This window comes from Chiloscyllium punctatum, chromosome 46 (genome assembly GCF_047496795.1).
Source record: "Chiloscyllium punctatum isolate Juve2018m chromosome 46, sChiPun1.3, whole genome shotgun sequence".
Classification (NCBI taxonomy): Eukaryota; Metazoa; Chordata; class Chondrichthyes; order Orectolobiformes; family Hemiscylliidae; genus Chiloscyllium; species Chiloscyllium punctatum.
The window spans coordinates 33,341,888-33,366,147 of NC_092784.1; the positions used below are offsets into that span (position 1 = coordinate 33,341,888).

Consider the following 24,260-nt stretch of genomic DNA (forward strand, 5'->3'; position numbering starts at 1 on the left):
TCACCTTGTCTCAAATTGTATTTGGATTTGTACTGGTCAAAATGTTTGGAGTGCAGAGCCACTTGGATCATTTTCATAACATTCAGGGGGCAGGATAAGACAATGGGAGATTTGGGCGAAACCTAAAACAGGGATGGGTGAGAAAGAGGGAAATGTTGAAGACTGTGGGAGAGGGACAGAGAAAAAGGAGGGACACACAGACTGCAACTCAACTCACTTCTGACCTCTACATTGCAAGACATTTAGTCCCCAGCAGCACCCCTTCTCTGAAGCACTGGAAATATTTAATGCCCACTCTTGCCCTACTCTGAGCCTGGTCTCCATTATTGAAGCAGCATGACATACTGATGGGGGTACCTGTGCCTGCAGCTCACCAACCTTGCGAACAAAGAACAAGCATAGGCCACTGAAACAACAAATGCTGGAAATCACAGCGGGTCACACAGCATCAGTGGGGAGAGGGCAAGCTAACATTTTGAGTCGAGAAGACTCCTTATCAGATGAAGAGTCATCTCGACTCAGAATGTTAGCTTACTCTCTCTCCATGGATGCTGCCTGACCTGCTGTGATCTCTTGCATTTGTTGTTTTCAGTACAGATTCCAGCACCTGCCATAATGTGTTCCTACATGTGTAGGCCACTTGTGTTGCCCCTTCAGGCCTGTTCTGACATTCAATATGATCATGGCTGACCTGGTTTTAACCTCAACCCTACATTCAGACAGATCCTAGATAACCTTTCAATTGTTGGTTTCTTGGTAATCTAGAAGCGATCTTCCTCTGCCTTAAAAATACTTCAAGATTCTGCATTCTCTTCCTTCAGATCAAGGAAACTCCGAAGACTCAATCCTCAGAAAAATAAAATGTTTTGTTATCTTGGTTACCAGACTTTCAGCATTTTCATACATACACTGTAAAGCCTAATTTAATAGGCCTGACTTCATTCCCTCTTATTCTAACTCCAATTAACACAGGGTCCCCAATTTATTAATGCCCCACTTATGAACAAGATTCCATACAGACACGTAACTTTAAAGATCTGACATGAACATTTCTTACATTTCGAAATGGCTATTTTATGTCGCCCTATACTGTGTTCTGACTTGCACACAAATTGAGTTCCAAATGGACTCAAGTACACAACTCAGGGACTACCAGTATCTTTCTCTTTCTTAGTTGGCTGCTACTGGTTCCTTGTAAATTTTTCTGCACACTGAATTCTTCTTTATGATCCTACATTCTGAATTTAGAACCTTTCCTCCACCGTTATGAAATGTCTCCAACACTTGGTCTTGGACCTGGTGGTGTTATTGCCCCCCCCCCCCCGCTCTGTAACATGAATTACACAGATACCTCTTCCCTCTATGCAATATCTACAAATATCCCATTACCCAGTTATTCTCCCTTCTGCATCTTAAGACACAACCGATTGAACAGATAAAGCACTCACCGCCATATATGCTGCACAGCCAGCGCTCCTCGTCTTTGCTTTCGAGTCTACCAGTCTTCCACTTATCCCGAAATCACAGAGTTTGATTTGACCCCGCTCATCCAGGAGAATATTTGAGGGTTTCACATCTCTGTGAATGACACCATGCTTTTCCTTCAGGTAGAAGAGAGCTTTGACAATCTGTTCAAATGAATTAACAGACAAATTGGTGTACTCCTTTTGCAAGCTTTCAATTAGATACATCCATGCAATCAGGATCAATACTCCTTTTAGAACACTGAACAGTCCAGCACAGCACCAGGCCTTTCGGCCCACTATGCCTGTGCCAATCTTGATGCTATTCTGCCTGCTTAACATACGAGCAATGTTTGAGGGACTATACTCGATGGAGTTTAGAAGGATGAGGGTGGATCTAATTCAAACATTCAGAATACTGAATGGCCTGGACAGAGTAGATGTTGGGAAGCTGTTTCCATTGGTCGGAGAGACTAGGACCCGTGGGTAAAGGGAAGACCTTTTAGAATGGAGATATGGAGAAGCATTTTCAGTCAGTGAGTGGGGAGTCGATGGAATTCACTGCCACAGACGATGGTGGAGGCTATTGAGTTTATTTAAGACTGAGATAGATAGGTTCTTCAGTATCAAGGGGATCAAGGATTACAGGGAGAAAGTGGTTGATTGAATGGCAGAACAGACTCAACGGGCTGAATGGCCTAATTCCTGCCCCTATATGGCTTTTTGTATTATGTGTCCAGGAGCGGTGCAGGATTCAGTCCCTAAAGCTTGGTCCACCATTCAACATGATCATGCCTGATCATCAATTCATAATTTTCCATATCACTTGATTCCCAGGGAGGTCACAAATCTGCTAATCTTAATCTTAAATGAACTCAATGATGAAGAATCCACAGCCATGGATGGACAATTTAGCATGGCCAATTCACCCTGACCTGCACATCTTTGGACTGTGGGAGGAAACCGGAGCACCCGGAGGAAACCCACGCAGACACGGGGAGAATGTGCAAACTCCACACAGTCAGTCGCCTGAGGCGGGAATTGAACCCGGGTCTCCGGCGCTGTGAGGCAGCAGTGCTAACCACTGAGCCACCGTGCCGCCCTGTTAATGGAATATTTATGGAATGGAGTTAGTCTTCCATAGTCGCATGAACAGCTAATTGAAGGAATGTTCCCTACCTGTGCCACTGATAGCAGAACAGTTGCTAGAATTGCTGAGTGTATGATCCAGCTTATCCTCTTTATCTGAGGGGTCACAGGCTCTCACAGAGCTGAGATGGGGACTGTGAAGTTGGTTTGCTGTTTCCTGTCTTCCCTGAAGTACTCAAGAGAAGTTGTGAACTTAACTGTTAGCTCAACCTAGCTCAACTCAGTCAGAGGCTGCCTTGTGTTAGAAGGTGAGGGCCGAAGATGCTGGTGATTAAAGTCACGATGAGAGTGGGGCTGGAAAAGCACAGCAGGTCAGGCAGCATCCGAGGAGCAGGAGAGTCGGCATTTCAAGCATAAGCTGATCATCAGGAAACTGGTGGCTGTCTTGTCTTGATTGGCTCGAACAACATTTTAAACTTCAGCCTCGAATCTAGGATTCAGCAATACCGAAGGAGTCAGAGGATTGAACTCAGGCTCGGACTGATCAGACGAACTTAATGGCTCAAACCGCATTATCTGGGGAGGAAGCTCTCCCAGGGGCCTGGCAAACACACTTTCCTCAAATAAAATAAAAAACAACACTGTTGACTTGTGTTGACTGGATCCAGCCATATACAAAGTGACCATTCCTTTCAGTCCTCCATAACAGATGTGCCTTCAAATAGTAGGATCACTGAATTCTTATGGCACAGAAGGAGGCCACTCAGCCCATCATGCTGCACCAACTCTTCACATAGATTCCCTACAGTGTGGAAACAGGTCATTAGGCCCAACAAGTCCACACCGCCCCTCTGAAGAGTAACCCACCCAGACCCATTCCCCCTACCCTATATTTACCCCTGACTAATGCACCTAACACCATAGACAATTTAGCATGGCACACCTTTGCACTGTGGGAGGAAACCAGAGCAGTGGTAGAAAACCCACACAGACAATTACCCAAGGCTGGAATCAAACCCGGGTCCCTGGCACTGTGAGGCAGCAGTGCTAACCACTGAGCCACTGTGCCGCCCTTACACTGGCATTCGGGGCATGCTAATCTCCTACTTTTCTCCTATCCACTTATACATTAATTTAATCAAAATCATCACCCAAAGCCTTTGTGAATGCTTTAACTTTATTTCCAGGCAGTGCATTCCATGCCCTAACTACTGGCTGAGTGGAAAAGCTTCTCCCCTGAGCTCCGACAGTGGGAGAAGAGCAGAGCAACCCTTCACTGAGACCATAGGCAGAGCTCCTCAGGTGATGACAGGTTTCAAAGTATTGATGCAGGACAAGAACATTAGCTGGGGACAGAGTGAGTCCACCTGGGAGACAGAGTGTAAAGCCCTTATTTACATGGTTTGTACTTGGTTCGGAATAGGGAGAGAGCAAGCAAGTAATTACACTTGATGAGCAAGGTTAAGTAATTTGTTCCTAGTTTAGTGTTTATAGTTTGTAGGGATCCCAATGGCAGGAGAACTCAGCTTCTCCTGCAATATGTGGGAAATAAGGGACCCTGCCAATCTCCATGGAAGTTCCTTCAGCTGTAACTCCTGACTGACCACATGGAATGGGTGTAGCTGTGGCTGCACTCACCATGGAGCACTACAGATAGCATGCTCAGCAAGCCGGTCACACGATAACACCGGGCTACACAGGCACAAGTGTTGGCTGGCCACCAGGAAGACGAGTAAATATGGGCCGTCCACACCTCAAACAGACATACTGTGTTGGCCCTTGGTAGGCGGGACCTGGACAAGTTATATCTGAACCAGAACGGTTCTGATATCCTTGTGGGAGCTTTGCTCACGCTGCTGGGGAAATGTCTAAATTGATTTGGCAATGGGAATGGGGCACAGAATAGATCTCTCAAGTCAAGAATAAGGTTCAGTCAGACCTAGAAGGAATACTAAGATGGTCCAGCAGGTGAAGATGATATGGGTGTGATAAGGCACATGGGATAATTAGCATCTATTTAAATGCAATGAGCCTGACACGGAAGGCACCGATCAGAATGTGGGCATGTGTGATATTGTTGCAATCACTGAGAGATGGTAGAAGGGCAGGACTGACAGCTTAACATTCCAGGGTGTAAAGGTTTCAGGCAGGATCAAGGGAGATGTAAGAGAGCTGGGGGCTTTGCATTATTGTCAAAGGACAGCATTACTGCAGTAATAACAAAGGGTGTCCTAGAAAGCTCTTCAACTCAGGCCATCTGGGTTGAGTTTGGAAATTTAAAGAGAAAGGGTTATTACCTTGCTGGGATTATACCGCAGGCCTCCAAACAGTCAGAGGGAGATAGAGGAGCAGATATGTAGGCAAATCACAGAGAGGTGAGAGGAATCGTGTTCATAGTTTTAGGGGATTTCAACTTTGCAAACATTAACTAGATCACTTTAGTGTGAAATAATTAGATGAGGTGGAATTTTTCAAGTGTACCAGAGGAGAGTTTTTTTATGCCCGCACACATATTATAAAGACGTTGAGTTATAAAGAAAGGTAGCATAGGTTATGACTTCTTTCACAGGAGCATAGGAGGCTGAGGGGTGACTTTACAGAAGTTTATAAAATAATGAGAGGTCTAGGTAGAGTGAATGGAAGTTGCCTTTTCCCTGGGATGGGGGATTTCAAGGTTAGGGGGCACATTTTTAAGGTGAAAAAGAGAGATTTAAAAAGACACGAGGGGCAAATATTTTACAGAGGATGGCTCACGTGTGGAATGTGGTACAGTTACAACATTGAAAAGACCTGAATAGGAAGGGTTTGGAGGGATATGGGCCAGAAGCGGGCAGGTGGGACTAGGTTAGATTGGGATTCTGGTCAGCAAGGACTGGTTGGACCAAAGGGTCTGTTTCCATTTAGTATCACTGTATGACTCTATGAGTGGTTGAAGCTTCAGAGGGTGAGCATTTCTGGGATAATATCCATAACTTGAAGTTTCAAAGTCATTATGGAAAGGGATAAGGCTAGTGCAGAAGTTAAGTGTCTGAGGTGGGGGTGGGGGGAGGAAGATCAATTTCAATAATGATTAGACACGATCTGGCAAACATAGGCTGGGAGTAGCTACTTGTAAGTACAGTATGTTTACAGTTGGTAAGTGGGGGTGTTTGATTTTTAAAAGTTATCTAGTGAGACCTCAGGGTCACCATGTTTCTCTAAGAGTGAAGGGTAAAGGCAGCAAGTCCAGGAACCCCTAGATATCAAGGGGATACCAAGCGTTACGGAAATGGAAGCTACGTTCAACACATTACAAACAGCCTTCAAAAGTACAGTCGGTTCTGACAGAACGCGATAGCTTGGTTCTCGTGTGATCATGCAAAAGCAGTGCCATTTCAGCTATTGGAGCCGGAATTGTTTTAGCCAATATGGGTAAGGAAAGTTACACATTCTACTAGCAATAGACTAAACTCTGCTATCACAATAAAACCAACTCATATTGAATAGATACACGTTATAGGAGAACTGACTGTATAGAGAACATTAAAGATTGCTCAAAACAAGAAATTTGGAGGGCAAAGAGAGCCTCAAAATATCTTTGACAGGATTAAGGAAAACACTAAGGCATTTTATAAGTACATGAAGAGAAGGAGGATTCCCAGGGGAAAAGTAGGACCTATTAGATACCAAAATGGGAATCTTGGAGTCAGAGGATGTGGCTGAGGTCAGATGTGGCTGTACTCACAGAGGAGAAAGACTGTACAGCTAGCAATTTGAGTTGAAACGGTGAGATTCTAGAACACGTTAGGATTAATAAGGAAGCGATATTAGATGCTTTAGTGGGCATAAATGTGCAGAAAATCCCCAAAGCTTGCTAAGATTTACCCAAGGCTGTTATGGGAGGTGAGGGAGGAGATTGCTGGGGCTCTGTTAGAGATGTTTAACATTTTGCCGGCCAAATGACTGAAGGATAAGCTAATGTGGTTCCTTTGTTTCAGAAGGGTAGCAGTGATAGGCCAGGTCATTATACACCAGTTAGTTATACATCAGTGGTTGGGAAATTATTGGAAAAAATTCTAAGGAACAGGATTATTCAACACTTGGAAAGGCAGGAATTGATCAGCACAGTATTATAACAGAGAGATCCCGCCTGATTAATATAATTGATGTTTTTTAAGGAAATTGACTAAATATATTGCAGGGTAGTGCAGTCGATGTGATTGACATGGACTTCAGTCAGGACTTTGACAAGGTCCCACATGGAAGGCTGGTCCAAAAGGGAAGAACCCATGGGATCCAAAGTAAGTTGACAAACTGTATCCAGAATTATCTTGCAAATAGGAAGCAAAGGGTGATGGCAGGGGATTATCTTCGTGTTTGGAAGCCTATGGTAAGCAGTAAGTGCTGGGAGCCTTGCTGTTTTTTAGGTTCATTAATGACTGTGATGTGAAGTTAAAGGTTAAAATGAATACGTTTGCAGATGGTGTGGAAATGGTGGTGTCGCTGATAGTGAGTAGGATGGTCTCAGACATCTGATAAAATGGCAGGTGGAATTTAATCCTGATAGGTGTAAGGTGATGCATTTTAGGAGGTCTAATAAAAGAAGGATATACACAATGGTAGGTCCCTCGGAAGTACTGAAGAACAAAGAGACCTCAGTATACAAGGCCTTCGATCCCTGAAGGTCTCAGCACAGGTAGACAGAGTGAAGAAAGCAGCAGACAGCATGCATGCCGACATTAGCCAGTGTGTAGACTATAGGAACATGTAAGTCCTTTGACAAGTATATAAAACTATGGCTAGACCACAGATGGAATATTGTGTGCAGTTCTGGTCACCACCCTTTAAGAAGGATGTGATTGCACTGAAGGTGGTAGAGATGAGATTCATCAGCGTGTTGCCTGGGATGAAATGTCTCAGTTGTGAGGAGAGACTCGGTAGGCTGGATTCGTTTTCCCTGGAGTAGAGGCCGCTGAGGGAATGGTCTGACTGAGGTATACAAAATTATGACAGGCATAGACAGGATAGAAATGATAACGTGTTCCCCATAGCTGACGTGTCTAAGATCAGATGAGAGAGGTTTAAGGTGAGCAACAAGTGCTTTAGAGGCAAACTGAGGGAAGGTTTTTCAATCAGAGGGTACAGAAATACAGAATGTATGCCTGAGAGGGTAGTGCAGCCAAATAGTCTTGCAACATTTAAGAAGAACCTGGACGAACACTGGAAGTGTTAAGACATAGTAGCTTATGGACCAAGTACAGGTAAATGGGATGAGTGTAATGTGGTGTTTGCTGGACCAGGGGGCTTGTTTCCATGCTGTATGACTTGATGACTTGATGCTTGCTTCATTTGCAGATATTGTCCTTGTTCCTTTTATGAGAGAAACTGTTTCTCCCTGTCTACTTTATCTGAAAAATGTGTTGCTGGAAAAGCGCAGCAGGTCAGGCAGCATCAAAGGAGCAGGAGAATCGACGTTTCGGGCATCAGCCCTTCTTCAGGAATGAGGCCTCATTCCTGAAGAAGAATTTATGCCCGAAACGTCGATTCTCCTGCCCCTTTGATGCTGCCTGACCTGCTGCGCTTTTCCAGCACCACATTTTTCAGCTCTGATCTCCAGCATCTGCAGTCCTCACTTTCTGTCTGTCTACATTATGACAGGAACAGTTTCTCCCTGTCTATGTTATGACAGGAACAGTTTCTCCCGGTCTACATTATGACAGGAACAGTTTCTCCCTGTCTACATTATGACAGGAACAGTTTCTCCCGGTCTACATTATGACAGGAACAGTTTCTCCCTGTCTATGTTATGACAGGAACAGTTTCTCCCGGTCTACGTTATGACAGGAACAGTTTCTCCCGGTCTACGTTATGACAGGAACAGTTTCTTCCTGTCTATGTTATGACAGGAACAGTTTCTGCCTGTCTACTTTACAACAGGAACAGTTTCTCCTCGTCTACATTATGACAGGAACAGTTTCTCCCTGTCTATGTTATGACAGGAACAGTTTCTGCCTGTCTACTTTACAACAGGAACAGTTTCTCCCTGTCTACATTATGACAGGAACAGTTTCTGCCTGTCTACTTTACAACAGGAACAATTTCTCCCTGTCTACATTATGACAGGAACAGTTTCTCCCTGTCTACATTATGACAGGAACAGTTTCTCCCTGTCTACGTTATGACAGGAACAGTTTCTCCCTGTCTACGTTATGACAGGAACAGTTTCTCCCTGTCTATGTTATGACAGGAACAGTTTCTCCCTGTCTACATTATGACAGGAACAGTTTCTCCCTGTCTATGTTATGACAGGAACAGTTTCCCTGTCTACTTTATGACAGGAAGTTTCTTCCTGTCTACATTATGACAGGAACAGTTTCTTCCTGTCTACTTTACGACAGGAACAGTTTCTCCCTGTCTACGTTATAACAGGAATGTTTCTCCCTGTCTACGTTATAACAGGAATGTTTCTCCCTGTCTACATTATAACAAGAACAGTTTCTCCCTGTCTACATTATGACAGGAACAGTTTCTCCCTGTCTACGTTATGACAGGAACAGGTTCTCCGTCTACATTATGACAGGAACAGTTTCTCCCTGTCTACGTTATGACAGGAACAGTTTCTCCCTGTCTACATTATGACAGGAACAGTTTCTCCCTGTCTATGTTATGACAGGAACAGTTTCTCCCTGTCTACATTATGACAGGAACAGTTTCTCCCTGTCTACATTACGACATGAATAGTTTTTCCCTGTCTACCTTACGACAGGAACAGTTTTTCCCTGTCTACCTTACGACAGGAATAGTTTTTCCCTGTCGACTTTACGACAGGAACAGTTTCTCCCTGTCTACATTATGACAGGAATAGTTTTTCCCTGTCGACTTTACGACAGGAACAGTTTCTCTTGGTCTACTTTTACGAGAGGAACAGTTTCTCCCTGTCTACCTTATCCAGGCTGCTTCTGATTTTGAATATTCCTTTAACAAGTGGCAAGCAGACGGAGTACTGCCTTCTTCATCTTTACTCACCGCGACTGTCATTTTGCCGAGAATCCTTTCTGGAATAGGCCCCTGAATCCGTTTCTTCAGCTTCTCAGCACAAGTTCCCATCAGTTCCATGGCAATGAACACATCAGTCTGTATGACAGAGAAGAAAAGTCTGGGTCACCACACAATATGTCTACACTTAGACAGTTTGGGTTCATTTTAAATCAAATGCAGGTTTTGAATTCCTGGAGGTCTGCTGGTAATCTTGTACAGCAAGGTACAATGCCCCTGAGACACTATGTGAATGCTTTAAAATACATACAGCTATGACAACATGGGGCAGGCCAACTGCAGCTCAGCTTTTTATGAAATAGTTAAGTTCCCGTGATATTATAACACAAAAATAATCAGCAAAGAGAGCCAGCAGACAGTTGATGTGACACCTATATTTAGCACAGGAGATGGAACCAAGACTAGGATTGTTGTTTATTGCAAGGGGAATGCAATGTAATACATGCAGGGAAGGTTCACTGCATTTATACAGCACCTTGGTCAAATTGCACCTCCTTATTTTAAAGATCTCCTTATGTGAAGAAAGGTGTCATTATAATAAAAATAGTTCAGAGAAGGCCCACTTAACTCAATCATAGGACGAGGGGCTTACTTTATGAAGATAGATTGAACAGGTTCGGCTGCTATCCTGTGGATTTTAGAGGTGATCTTGACAGGGGGAATATCCAGATGATGGTTATTTTTGTGAGGAAACTAGCTAACACAGGACACACTTTAAGAATGACATGTCTTACTAATTAGGGTCGGACATTGTTTAAGAATGAGACGTCTTTTGCGTCAGAGAAAAGATTTCTTTTTCTCAGGGGGTTGTTACAAGATGGAATTATCGTCCACAGAAGACCAGTGGGTCAAGGTTTACGAAAATAAGACAGGGAAGAGGTCATAATCAGGTCAGGCATGATTTCATTGAATTGTGCAGCAGGTGGGAAGGGCCCAATGGCCTACTCCTGGTCTTATGTAACTATGATACTGCACAGACCAGTTCATATTGGTAGGAGGAAAATAACATAATTGTTCCTGAAAAGTGAAAACATAATAAAAATATGATCAAGGATAATCAGAACAGATTTCAATGAGGAATACACTGTTTGACCAAACCTGTTAATTCTTTGATGAATTACAGAAAGAGAAGACAAGAGTAATGCAGTATATACACTGTATTTGGACTATAAAAGCCTTTGATAATGTAGAATAGGTTGACCGTGATTGAAGTGGTGAGCAGGTGGAATCAAGGAACAGGTAGTAGCATGGATAACAAGCCAGTTATTAAACTAAACCAGTGAAAATGATTAGGGTAGCTAGTCAGACAAGCAAAAGGTTAGGAATGGTGTCCCACAGGGATTGGTGACCAGACCCTTTGTATTCACCATTCACACAAACAATTTAGACCTGGCAACTAAATTTCAAAATTGATTGGTGGTATGGCTAATATAGAGAAAGGCTGTCACAATACATTTCACTGGAGACAAGAATGAGATGTTACAGTTTAGTGGAAAGAGTAAGGAGACGACATACTGCTTGACTAATAAGAGTGGAAATGGCATACAGGAGCAAAGGAACTGCAGAGTAAAGAAACGCAAATATCAGGTTTACTTCTAGAGTGACAGAATTACGTTAAACTTGTACACAGTGCCTGGTGAGACCACATTTGGGGCCCACTTCCAGTCTCAATGTTATAACAAGGGACACAGGTGTACAGGTGAAGATGCAAGAAAACAAAAACCAAGAGAATGTGGACAACCTGAAAGGCTAAATAGGCTCAGGCCCTTCCCTTGCAGATGGCTGATAGTGCCCCAAGTGAGAACTCAAGAAAGACTGAAGTCAATGGGAACGGGGGGGGGGGGGGGAATGGTCCAGTGGCTGGAGTCAGACCTAGCAATAAAGGAAAATGATTCTGAGTGTTGGAGGACATTGTAGGAAGTCGTGGAGGAGGTCCTCAAGATAGTGTCCTAAGCCTGACCAGCTTCAGCAATAATAATCCCTCTTAGCAAGAGGGTAGACATGGGCATGTTGATGATTGCAGTGTTCAGGATCACTCAAACTCTAATAGTGGACATACTAACCACCCCTCTTGACATTTAATGATGTCACCACCACTGAATCCCCAACTTTCAACATCATGGGGGTTGCCATTGACCAGAAACTGAACTGGACTAGCCATGCAACTGGAGTGGCTGTGAGAGCAGTTCAGAAGCTACAGCGAGTAACTCACCTGTGATTCCTCAAAGCCTGTCCCCACCATCTGCCAGGATCCTCTAACAATACTCAAGAAGCTTGACACTGACCAGGACAAAGCAGCCCTCTCTTGATTGGTACCTCATCCACAATCATCCATTCCAACATTCAATAGCAGACGTGTGTACTATCTATAAGACACACTGCAGAAATTCACCAAAGGTCATTCAACAGGACCTTCCAAACCCATGACCACGTCCAGCAAAAAGGACAAAGGCAGAAGATACACAGTAACACCATCACCTGGACGTTCTCCTCCAAGTCACTCACCATCCTGACCTGGAAATAAACGACCGTTACTGGGTCAAACTTCTGGAACTTCCTTCCTAACAACATTGTGGGTCTACCTACAGCAAATGGACTGCAGTGGTTCAAGAAAGCAGCTCACCCCCACCTTCTCAGGTGCAGCTAGGGACTGCAATAAATGCTCGGCACAGCCAACAACCCCCAGATCCCAAAGGAGACGTTTTTGTTTTCTAAAGCTAGCAACTTGTCAGATACTAAAGCAATCTGTAGCACAAGCTGCAAAACCTGGACAACATTCAGGTTTGGCATGACATGGCAAGAAACATCCATGCCACCCAAGTGCCAGACAATGGTCATGTCCAACAAGAGATCCAGTGAGGGGATTATTGATGGTCTTTAATTTGTTTCATTTAGTGATGACAAAAGTGTCATCCACGTAGCAGACCCAAAGTTTGGGTTGGACCCAAGGCTCTGTTTGTGTTTGTATGGGTGCAGGTAAGCATTGTGCCTGGCAGGAGGATTTGGGGCAGATTTTCAGGGTGAAGCATCATTGCGGAGGGATTGTTCATTGAGAACCAAGAACATCAAATCAGAGGAAATGGAACCAGGAGGAGGCCAATCAGCTCATTCATCTGCTGCTTTGTGTAATGGGACCATGACTAATTGGATTGTGGGCGGCACGGTGGCACAGTGGTTAGCACTGCTGCCTCACAGCGCCAGAGACCCGGGTTCAATTCCCGCCTCAGGCAACTGACTGTGTGGAGTTTGCACGTTCTCCCTGTGTCTGTGTGGGTTTCCTCCGAGTGCTCCGGTTTCCTCCCACAATCCAAAGATGTGCAGGTCAGGTGATTTGGCCATGCTAAATTGCCCGTAGTGTTAGGTAAGGAGTAAATGTAGGGGTATGGGTGGGTTGCGCTTCGGCGGGGCGGTGTGGACTTGTTGGGCCGAAGGGCCTGTTTCCACACTGTAAGTAATCTAATCTAAAATTATGGTCTCACCCCATTTTTCTGTCAGTCTCCCCACCTCCCAAAAATATCTCAAGACTCCCTTGTTTAAAACTCTCTCCAACCTGGCGAAGACAATTTCTGCTTTTGTGACACTGAATGGACTATAGCAATTTAAAGCCACACTGGTATGAAAAATGCACCAGCCACATTTCAAAGACTAACCATTTCTGGATTAACCAATTGTGTAGTGTACGTCAACGACCTGGTGATTTTTCGTCACACATGCAAGGAATATTTGCAGCATTTATCGGAATTGTTTGATCTACTTTGGAAGGCAGGCTTCCAAACCTGACTAAAGGTGAGTTCGCATAAGCCCAAGTCATGTTTCTGCGCCATGATATCGGACAGGGACAGATGGCCCCATAGAATATGAACACAAAGGTTCCTGGGGAGATTCCCATACCATTGATGATGACAGCAGTACTATGATTGCTGGGATTGAGTGGGTTTTATCGGAAGTCTGTACTGAATTTTAGCAGTGCGGTTGCTCCAATGACTGACTTATTGAAGAAATGCAGAAGGATTCACTGGATGGCGAACTGTCAGATGGCATTTGATAGCCTGAAAGCTGTGTTAGCCACTGCCCCAGTGTTAGCCACATCTAATTACCCAAAGCCATTCTAGGTGAGTGATGTGGGTGTTAGTGCTGTGTCCTTACAGCAAGACAACGAGAAGATAGAAAGACCTATTGGGTATTTCTCCAGAAACTTGAATACTCATCAACAGATGTATTCCATGATTGAGAAGAAGCCGTGAGCTTGGTGTTAGTATTACAACATTTCAATATTTATGTTGCCTGTACTGTTTCCGAGATAATTGCGTACTCTGATCGTAACCCATTAACATTTTTGGAGACATTTATATACAAACCTTCCAGACTGTTCAGATGCAGCTAATTACTGCAGCCATTCAATTTGAAAATTATACACGTGAAATGTAATTGTTGACACATTGTCATGACTTTGATGAAGGATGGTGGAGGCGTTCGGTGGTGGGAGTAAACAAACTGAAATAGAATGTAGTCGTGAACGTTTGCATACTCTGAGTCAATGTAATGTACTTGTTAGGAGTGCACTAATAAAGTAAGACTAAGGGTTTTTACTTAAAGTGAAGCCATCTTTGGAGATTGATGGTTCCGTTTGTTTGGGGGGGGGGGGGAAGAGGTGTGAGGGTGCTCTCACTTTCTTTCCGGTTTTTTTTTTGAAGACAGGTTGTAAAGGCAGAGGTGCTGCACTGGCTACTGAAAATGGCTTCACTAACTAACTTAGGAGACCTTTGGGCTTTTTTATAAACGTTGCAGCAATGGGAGCAGCTTGAAGTGGCCAGTTCTCTCAGATCAGGCTTTCTAGTTTTTTTTCTAGCTTTAGCAGTCAGAAGTTGTTTGGTGTCCCAGGACCGTTTGAGGATTCAGTGAATCATTCCTCACTGCTACTTTCTCTGAAATCTCTAGATGTTGTTTCCTCCTGAACTGGAGAACTGCATGTTAGAATTGGTGCCTGAATTTACCTTTTTGCCAGAGGATGTGTTTATAGAATCCCTATAGTGTGAAAACAGGCCCTTCGGCCAAAAACGTCCACACTGACCCTCCGAAGAGCAATCCACCCAGACCAATTCCCCTACCCTATTATTGTATACTTACCCCAGCTAATGCACCTAACCTACACATCCCTGAACCCTATGGGTAATTCAGCATGGCCAATTCACCTAACCTGAACATCTTTGAACTATGGGAGGAAACCAGAGCACCTGGAGAAAACCCACACAGACACAGGGAGAATGTGCAAACTCCACACAGGCAGTCGCCTGAGACTGGAATTGAACCCAGGTCCCTGCCACTGTGAGGCAGCAGTGCTAACCACTGAGCCACTATGCCTCCTGTGTTTATGGGATGTTATTCTGTTGGAACAGTTAATTAGTATTAAGTACTGTACCTATTACTCAGTGAAGTTTTCCAATAGTTAAGTTATTCTAAATTCCTCTTTTTTTTGTTTGTTTTTCAACAATCGTGTTTAAATAAATTGTGTTTTACTTAACATTGAGTAGTCTGATCATAGGTATCATATCTGGAACATTTACTACACATCTCCCTTTAAAATAGGATAAAGTTAGGGTCTTGCCTGCCTTCTTCAAATATTTTGAGTGGGCATGGCCTGGTCCATAGCACATTCTAACCCAGATGTCCCACCCTGATAGACTGCAATAGTTCAAGGCAGTGCCAAGGGTAACTAGAGATGAACAACACCTGTCAACCTAACCAGCTCTACCCATGCCCCATGGAATAGTAACAACAAGATTTTTACAATTATGTCAGGGTTTGATTGCTAGAAATTGAAAACATGTTTCCATTTGCAGGAGTCGAGTGTGTGGAGCTGGAAAAGCCCAGCAGGTCAGGCAGCATCCAAGGAGCAGGAGAATCGATGTTTCAGCATCAGCCCTTCATCAGGAATGAGGCTTGTGGGCTGGGGCTGAGAGATAAATGGGAGGGAGGGTGCAGTTGAGGGGAGGTAGCTGAGAAAGCAATAGGTGGATGAAGGTGAGGGAGAAGGGGATTGTTCAGGGGGTGTGATGGACAGGACACAAGAGTGGTGCAGAGTTGGAGGCTTGGGACTGGGATAATGTGGGGACAGGGAAATGAGAAAGCTGTTGAAATCCACATTGATCCCGTGCAGTTGGAGGGTCCCAAGGTGGAATATGCGGGGAGACAGGGCCACTTCTTGTGGAAAGTTTCAAAGAACATCTCTGGGACACCCACCAACCCCAAGACCCTGTGGCTGAACACTTCAACTCCCCCTCCCACTCTGTCAAGGACATGCAGGTCCTGGGCCTCCTCCATCGCCAAACTGTTACCATCCGACACCTGGAGGAGGAACATCTCATATTCTGCCTTGAGACCCTGCAACCACACGGGATGAATGTGGATTTCAACAGCTTCCTTATTTCCCCTCCCCCCCTACATTATCCCAGTCCCAAGCCTCCAACTCGGCACTGCCGTCCGGACCCATCCATCATTCCCCCCCCTCACCTTCATCCACCTATCTCTTTCTCAGCTACCTCCCCCAAATCCCATCCCCCTCCCATTTATCTCTCAGCCCCTGGCCCACAAGCCTGATTCCTGATGAAGGGCTGATGCCTGAAACGTTGACTCTCCTGCTCCTCAGATGCTGCCTGACCTGCTGTGCTTTTCCAACACCACACTCTCCCCTCTGATCTCCAGCATCTGCGGCCCTCACTGTCTCCTTCCATTTGTGGGAGGATGCCTAAACTCGGAGCCACACATCTATGACGTGAAATAAGAAATTCAAGAAAGAATTGAGGAGAAACATACTGGGAGGGTGGTCAGAATATAGAAGTTGCTTTATCTAAGGAGTAGTTGATTCAAATAGCATTACTGTTTTTACAGGCAGGACATTAAACACTAAAGGGAGAAGGAATAGAGGGTAACGTTAAAAGAAAACTAAGACTTGTATTTAAATAGAACCTTTCAAAAACATCCCAAAGTGCTTGACCATTAAATAGTTACTTTTAAAGCATAACCACAGTCACAATGTGGGAAACGAGACATTGTAATAAGGGGTTTCAGTAGCGAAGGCTACTCCACCCATCACATCTGTACGAGCTCCTGACAGTGCTCACTCCATTCTCCAGGCCACTCTTAGTAGCCCTCTGCATTTATTACTTGTAACATCTCTCAGCTCTCTTTGTAAACCTCTGCCTCCACCACTCTCTCAGGCTGTGCGTTTCAAATCCTAACAACTCTGACTAAAGACTTCTCTCCTCATTTCACTCGGAGTCTCCTGTCGTTTCTGACCCTGTCAAACCTGTTCATTATTTTGAACACATCAATAAGATCACCTCTTAATCTTCTCTACTCCAAGCAGAGTAACCCCAATTTCTCTCATCTTTCTTTGTATCGAAAATCCTTCATTCCTGGTATCACTTCTCATAAATCTCCTTTGAGCTCTCCTGGACACTAACGTTCTCCCTAAAATAAGGTACCCAGAACGGAATACAATACTCCAAACGTGGTCTAACCAACAAGTTGTAGAGGTCTAGCATTGCTTTTATACTCTATGCCCAAGGATCCTATAAACCTAATCAACAACTGTTTCAATTGGCCTGGTCACATTATGCACCCTAAGGTCCCTTTGCTCCTCTACTCACCACAAAGTTGTACCACTGAGCCTGTATTGTCTCCCTACATTTCTGTGAGTTGCAAAAAATAAATCACTTTGGATTTGAAAGGTTGACTCTGTTTCTTTCCCCAGATGCTGCCAGACTTGCTGAGCTTGCTTTGTTATTCACTTCTGGGATGTGGGTATGACTGGCTAACGTGGGGAGGTGATGGTGAGTTGCCTTTTTGAGCTGTTGAAGTCCATGTAGACCCACATGCCGTTAGGGAGGGAAGTCCAGGATGTTCACCCAGCGACTGTGAAGGAATGGTGATATATTTCCAAGGCAGGACGGTGAGGGGCTTGGAGGGCAAATTGCAGGTGGTGGTGTTCCCATATATCTGCTGTCCTTGTGATTGTGGATGAGGGAGGTGCTGTCTAATAGGTTTTGGTAAATTTCTATAGATGCTGCAGATTACTGCGATTGAGCATTGTGGTGGAGGGAGTGAATGCTTGTTAACAGGCTGCTTTGTCCAGGATGGTGTCAAGGTTCTTGAGTATTACTGCAGCTGCCCCCATCCAGGCAAATGGGGAGCATTCCATCACACTCTTGACTTGTACCTTGTAGATGATGCACAGGCTTTGGCCAGTCAGAGTTACTTGCTGCAGTACCCCTAGCTTCTGAACTGCTGTTGCAGCCATGTATTTACATGGTGAGTCCAGTTCAGTTTCTGATCAATGGTAACCCCAAGGATGTTAATAGTGAGCAATTCAGTGACAGTAACTGAATGCCAAGGGCAGGTAGGTGTATTGCCTTTTACTGGAGATGGTCATTGCCTAGCATTTGTGTGGCTCAAATGTTACTTGTCACTGTTCAGCCCAAGCCAGGACCTTGTTGCATTTAGAATGAATTGCTTCAGTGTCTGAGATGTTGCAAATGGTGCTGAATATTGTGTAATCAATGGCAAACATCTCTACTTCTGACCTGATGACGGAGGAAAGGTCATTGATAAGACAGCTGAAGATTCTTAGGTCACAGACACCATATCCTGACAAACTCCTGCAGAGATGTCCTGGTGCTGAGAGGAATGACCTCCGACATGACTTTCCTCTGTGCCAAGTATGACTCTAATCAGCGGGGAGTTTACCCTGATACCCATTGATTCCAGTTTCATGAGGGCTCCTTGATGCCACACTTGGTCGACTGCAGCCTTGATGTTAAGGGCTGTCCTTCTCCCCTCCCCTCAGGAATTCAGCTCTTTTCTCCATGTTTGACCCAAGGCTGTGATGAGGTCAGGAGTTGAGTGACCCTGGGGGAGCCCAAACTGGGTGTCACTGAGCAGGTTATTGCTGAGCAGGTGCTGCTTGATCGCACTGTTGATGTCCCTTTCTGTCACTTTCCTGATGACTGAGAGTAGACTGATGGGCCGGTAATTGGCCGGGTTGGATTTGTCCTGCTTTCTGTGCACTGACATACCTGCACGATTTTCCATGTTGTTGGGTAGATGCCAGTGTTATAACTGTACTGGAACAGCTTGGCCAGGGGAGTAGCAAGTTCTGGAGCACAAGTCTTCAGTCCTATGGCCGGAATGTTGTCAGACCCTGTAGCCTCTGCAAATCTCAAATACTAAGTGCAATTTTGTTCTCCTTATTTAGGGAAGGAAATGCATTGGAGGTAGGTTCAGAGGAGACTGATATCTGGAATGAGTGTGCTGTCTTATGAGGAAAGGTGAGGCAGACTGGGCTTGTTCTCATTAGCGTTCAATAGAGTAAGAGGTAATCGAATTGAAGTTAATCAAATCCTGAGTGCTCTTGGCAAGGGGAGACACGGGAAGGATTTTTATTTGTACTTTCATTCTGGAGGGTGACTTCAGACTAAGCACAAATTTTTGAAATTACAGATTACTCTTTTACGATAGAGGAAAGGTTGAATTTTTGCTCTAGGGCTGTGCGGTTAAGGTTATGCAGGTGGATCGTGAATATTTTTAAGGCAAAAGTAGAGGGATGTTTGGGAGGCAAAGGAACCAAAACCACAATTGAGGAGACATGAGAATGTACAATTCAGAACACAAACGGATCCATCCATGACTTTTGAAAGACAATACATATTAAAAGGGCCAGATGACCTAATTCTATCTCTAATTCATACTTTCATGATTGTGATTTCAGATGGTGGAGTCCTTGGCACAGCAGCATGACAGCACCTCTACGACAAACTTCTCAAAGGTTTTCTCACAAATGCTCAGCAAATGGTCTCCCTAGACCACAGAACACAGGGATAAAACCTGAGTATCGATCATTTTATACACTTGCTTGCAGTGTTCCATAGTAAAATGCTCACAATGTGACAGATGATTACTCACAGGGTATATTCCAATTAAATCATATTTTCCATGATCGAAATTTGCTGGCTGATGGTGCAGATTAGATTCTAATATATCTGATCAGCAGCTTTTCATGCTGCAGTTGGCACACGATGGTCTGCTGTCTATACGTCACAGCCAGCATGGAAGGTGGACGGGTAATTCATTCCCAAGCCTTGAGAAGGGAGTTGAAAAATGTGTTGCTGGAAAAGTGCAGCGGGTCAGGCAGCATCCAAGGAGCAGGAGAATCGACGTTTCGGGCCCGAAGCATCGATTCTCCTGCTCCTTGGATGCTGCCTGACCTGCTGCGTTTTTCCAGCAACACACTTTTCAGCCTCTGATCTCCAGCATCTGTAGTCCTCCCTTTCTCCTCGAGAAGTGAGTTCCAGTGCATGACAGCTGGTGGCCCTAGATGACCCACACTCCCTATCAGCAGGAGGGCTGAAGCTCCTCAATTTCCCCTGCCAAGTCAAACTGAGCTGGGAGAGTGGAGAACATCAGCTGACATGCACTGCCCTTTTTTGGCCATACTGCTCTAAAGAGAAAGGCAAACTGAGAATGGGCTTACGTTGGTAATGAAGGTGCCGTAACATTGCACAATGTAAGGGCAGTCGTGACTTTTCAGCACCACATCCAAGTCCATGAGGATTCGTTTGTTTTCCTCTTTATTACCTGAGCGACGCATTTGCTGTAAATAAAACAAAACATCAAAATATCAAGGACGTGCGCTTTTTACCTTCCCGCTCGGCATCAAACTCAGTCCGAACCTCCAGAACAAAATGGAAGAACATTAAGTGTCCTCCAGCACAATGCAGGTATAACACTGCGTCACACACGTGGAAGCAGCTGTGTCGTCACAATCACTGGACAAGTCATCCACAACTCCAGGTTCAAATACTGCAGAGATGGTGGGTTGAAACCCTAATCCCAGACCTGTTACAGTGCACAAGGAAGCCATTCAGTCCATTGTATCAGCTCCAGCTCCGGGACCACTAATTCTGCCTTTTCCCCATATCCCTGCACAACCCAAGAAACTATCCCTTGCCCTCTCAAATGCCTCAACTGAATTTGCCTCTACATTTCCAGGCAATGCATTCCATACTTTAACTAATCACGGTGTGAAAACAGTTTTCCTTATATCTCCCATGTTTCCACTGGTACACTGCTTTAAACATATGCCCACTTGCCCTTTATTTTCCAAGCAGGAACAGCTTCTCCCTATCTATTCTATCCAGCTGTGACAAGTGGTCACATTAGATTTCAAGAGAAACCTGGAATTAAATGGGTGGCACGGTGGCACAGTGGTTAGCACTGCTGCCTCACAGCACCAGAGACCCGGGTTCATTTCCCGCCTCAGGCGACTGACTGTGTGGAGTTTGCACATTCTCCCTGAGTCTGTGTGGGTTTCCTCCAGGTGCTCCGGTTTCCTCCCACAGTCCAAAAAATGTGCAGGTCAGGTGAATTGCCCATGCTAAATCACCCATAGTGTTAGGTAAGGGGTAAATGCAGGGTGGGTTGCGCTTCAGCAGGTTGGTATGGACTTTTTAGGCCGAAGGGCCTGTTTCCATACTGTAAGTAATCTAATCTAAAAGCTCGACTAAAGGAGACTTTGCAACCACTGCCAATTATTATAAAACCCATCTGATTCACTAATACCATTTGGGGGAGGAAATCCGCCATCTTCACCTGATCTGGCCTACAAGTGGCTCCCCAGATCCACAACAATGCAGCTGATTCTTAGCTGCCCACTGAGACGCTGAGCAAGCCACTTCAGTTAGGGATGGGGCAATAAATGCTCTCATCGCCGGTGAATATTTTTCAGGCAGAGCTAAACAGATTCTTGTTAAGCATGTGGAGAGGGGGTGGGAGGAAGAGGTTCTCGAGTGGTGGCAGGAGTGGAGATTTGCAGATTTGAATGCAGATCAGCAGTGATCTTATTCCACAAATGCAGTGGGCTTGAGGGGCCAGGCAAGCTGTTCCTACTCTCAATACAAACATAGCAACATGTGTGTTATTACTGGTGGTCAGTGAGCTGGTTTGTGATAGCAGTACCGCCAACAACATGGGTTCAATTCCCACAGTGGCTGCGTCTACCCCAAAGGTCTCACCTTCTCAACCTCACCTCTCGCCTGAGGTACAGTGACCCTCAGGTTAAACTCACCACCAGTCGTATCTCCCTCAGGAGACAGCAACCCTTTGATCCTGTAGAACTACGGCAACTTGACTTATTTTTAGGCAGAGAGCTGTGACGATTTGCAGCAGACTGTCTAAAAGGTGGGGGGAGAGCAGATTCAGCAGGAACACCAAAAAAGAATTGAATAATCAGTTGAAATATTTGCAGGATTATGAAAGTGCAGTGGTTTGGTATTAACTGAATACCTCTATCAAACAGGCAGCAGGAGGACAATAGACTGAATGGCTACTTTGTGTTTTGCCATTTTTTGATAACAAAGCAGTGAGCCCGGGTACACTTAAACCAACAGATTGGTAAGAACCAGTAATTTCAATAAACTACAATGCAGCCCAAAATAGGTTCAAAGTTAAAACTCCCACAACACCAGGTTATAGTCCAACAGGTTTATTTGAAAGCACTAGCTTTCCGAACGCTGTTCCTTCATCAGGTGAAGAGGCAGCGCTCTGAAAGCTAGTCCACCCCAGTCCAACACCAGCACCTCCAAATCAAAATAGATACAGAAGAATACTCTATGTTTTTCAAGAGATACAAGACAACATTCTCACACGGCCATCAGTAAACGATAAGGTTTGTTACAGCCCCAATTTCAGTTGGAAAATGCTGACATGCTTTTAAAAAAATGTCATACAAAAATGTTTTCTTCAATCACAGCAATAACCAGTCCAGACTAAACACAGACCCGCATTTAATCTGTTTGGCTGTGCCTTACTTACCTTGACGGCAATTATGTGTCCTGATTTCTTGAACCTCATTTTCCAGACCTGCCCACATGTGCCACTGCCAATCTCGCCCAAATTTTCCAGGTCACTGATTTCAGCTTGATATCTCTGGTATTAAGACACAAAGCAGAAGTGACCATGCGATGGTTGCTGTAACCCAAACCACAACACCCCATCATTGTATTAGAAATCACATGACATTACACTGCTCTGCAAAGCTGACGGTGTACAAATCAACAGTGTGGAGATACAAGGAGAGCTCACTGATTTACCAGAGTATAAACATTTCTATCAAATAACATAACTGCATATTTGTAATGTGAAAAGAAAACATTGCATTTTCACCCTCCTGCACTGGCAGGGAATACCTGCAGATTTGATTTCAACACTGGAAGCTAGCCCATTCCCAAGCCAATCCCAGCACTGGTACGCAGCGCTCTCAGTGCAAATCCTTGTAGTCCCAGAGCCAATCTTAACACTGGCCATGGGTGAGCTGTTTACCCATCTAAGAACTGGCATCCAATTCTCCCCAGTGCTAATCCCAAAACCAGTATCAGATCTCCACATACAAATATTGTCATTCCCAGTGCCAATCCCAGCACTGGCACTACTCAACTCTCCCAGTTACAATCCTAGATCTCCAGGCGCCAATCCCAACATTCCTGGTTCAATCACAGCACTGGTATCCGACCCTCCAGGAGCAAATCCCAACATTCCCAGTTCAATTCCCAGTTCAATCCCAGCACTGGTATCTGACCCACCAGGAGCCAATCCCAACATTCCTGGTTCAATCACAGCACTGGTATCCGACCCACCAGGAGCCAATCCCAACATTCCTGGTTCAATCACAGCACTGGTATCCGACCCACCAGGAGCCAATCCCAACATTCCTGGTTCAATCCCAGCACTGGTATCTGACCCACCAGGAGCCAATCCCAACATTCCTGGTTCAATCCCAGCACTGGTATCTGACCCACCAGGAGCCAATCCCAACATTCCCAGTTCAATCCCAGCACTGGTATCTGACCCCCCAGGAGCCAATCCCAACATTCCTGGTTCAATCACAGCACTGGTATCTGACCCACCAGGAGCCAATCCCAACATTCCTGGTTCAATCACAGCACTGGTATCTGACCCACCAGGTGCCAATCCCAACATTCCCAGTTCAATCCCAGCACTTGTATCCGACCCTCCAGGTGCTAATTTGAGGACTTGGACTCAGATCCACTGGTCAAGATTAGAGTAGTGCTGGAAAAGCACAGCAGGTCAGGCAACATCCAAGGAGCAGGGGAGTCGATATTTTGGGCAAAAGCCCTTTATCAGGAATCTCCAGATGTCCTAGTGCCAATTCCAGCATTGGCTCATAGCTCTCCAGGTGGCAATCTCTCCTCTCCCAATGTCAAATGTAGCACTGGCACCTGGTGCTCTGAATGCCAACCTCAGCGTGATTCCAGTACAGGTGCCCAGTGTTAAGGAAGCATTGGCATCGTGGTGCTCCTGCTGGGCTGGCAACCTAGTGACTCGGGAAATGTTCTGGGGACCTGGGCTCAGATTCTACAATGACAGATGGCGTCTGTAACTAAAAGTCTGATGACTGTGAAACCACTGTCATTGTATCATAGAATCTCTACAGTGCAGAAAGTGGCCAAGCAGTCCAACAAATCTGCAAAAACCCTGTGAAAAGCATCCCCACACCCTAACCTCATAACCCCACATTTACCATGATTAATCCACCCACCCTGCATATCCCTGGACACGACACAGCAATTTGGCACAGTCAGCTCACCTAATGTCCACATC

General features: G+C 45.0%; 1 protein-coding gene across 2 annotated transcripts in view; it reads right to left on the reverse strand.

The window, feature by feature from the left end:
• The window catches only part of map2k7 (mitogen-activated protein kinase kinase 7), a 100,608-nt gene that overhangs the window by 31,315 nt on the left and 45,033 nt on the right, over positions 1 to 24,260 (reverse strand). For both annotated transcript variants that reach the window (XM_072564007.1, XM_072564006.1), the window contains 4 exons: positions 22,455 to 22,568; positions 20,116 to 20,235; positions 9,558 to 9,665; positions 1,449 to 1,628 (listed from right to left, as the gene is read on the reverse strand). In XM_072564007.1, the coding sequence (XP_072420108.1) occupies positions 1,449 to 1,628; positions 9,558 to 9,665; positions 20,116 to 20,235; positions 22,455 to 22,568 (522 nt within the window). The remainder of the gene's footprint in view (positions 1 to 1,448; positions 1,629 to 9,557; positions 9,666 to 20,115; positions 20,236 to 22,454; positions 22,569 to 24,260) is intronic.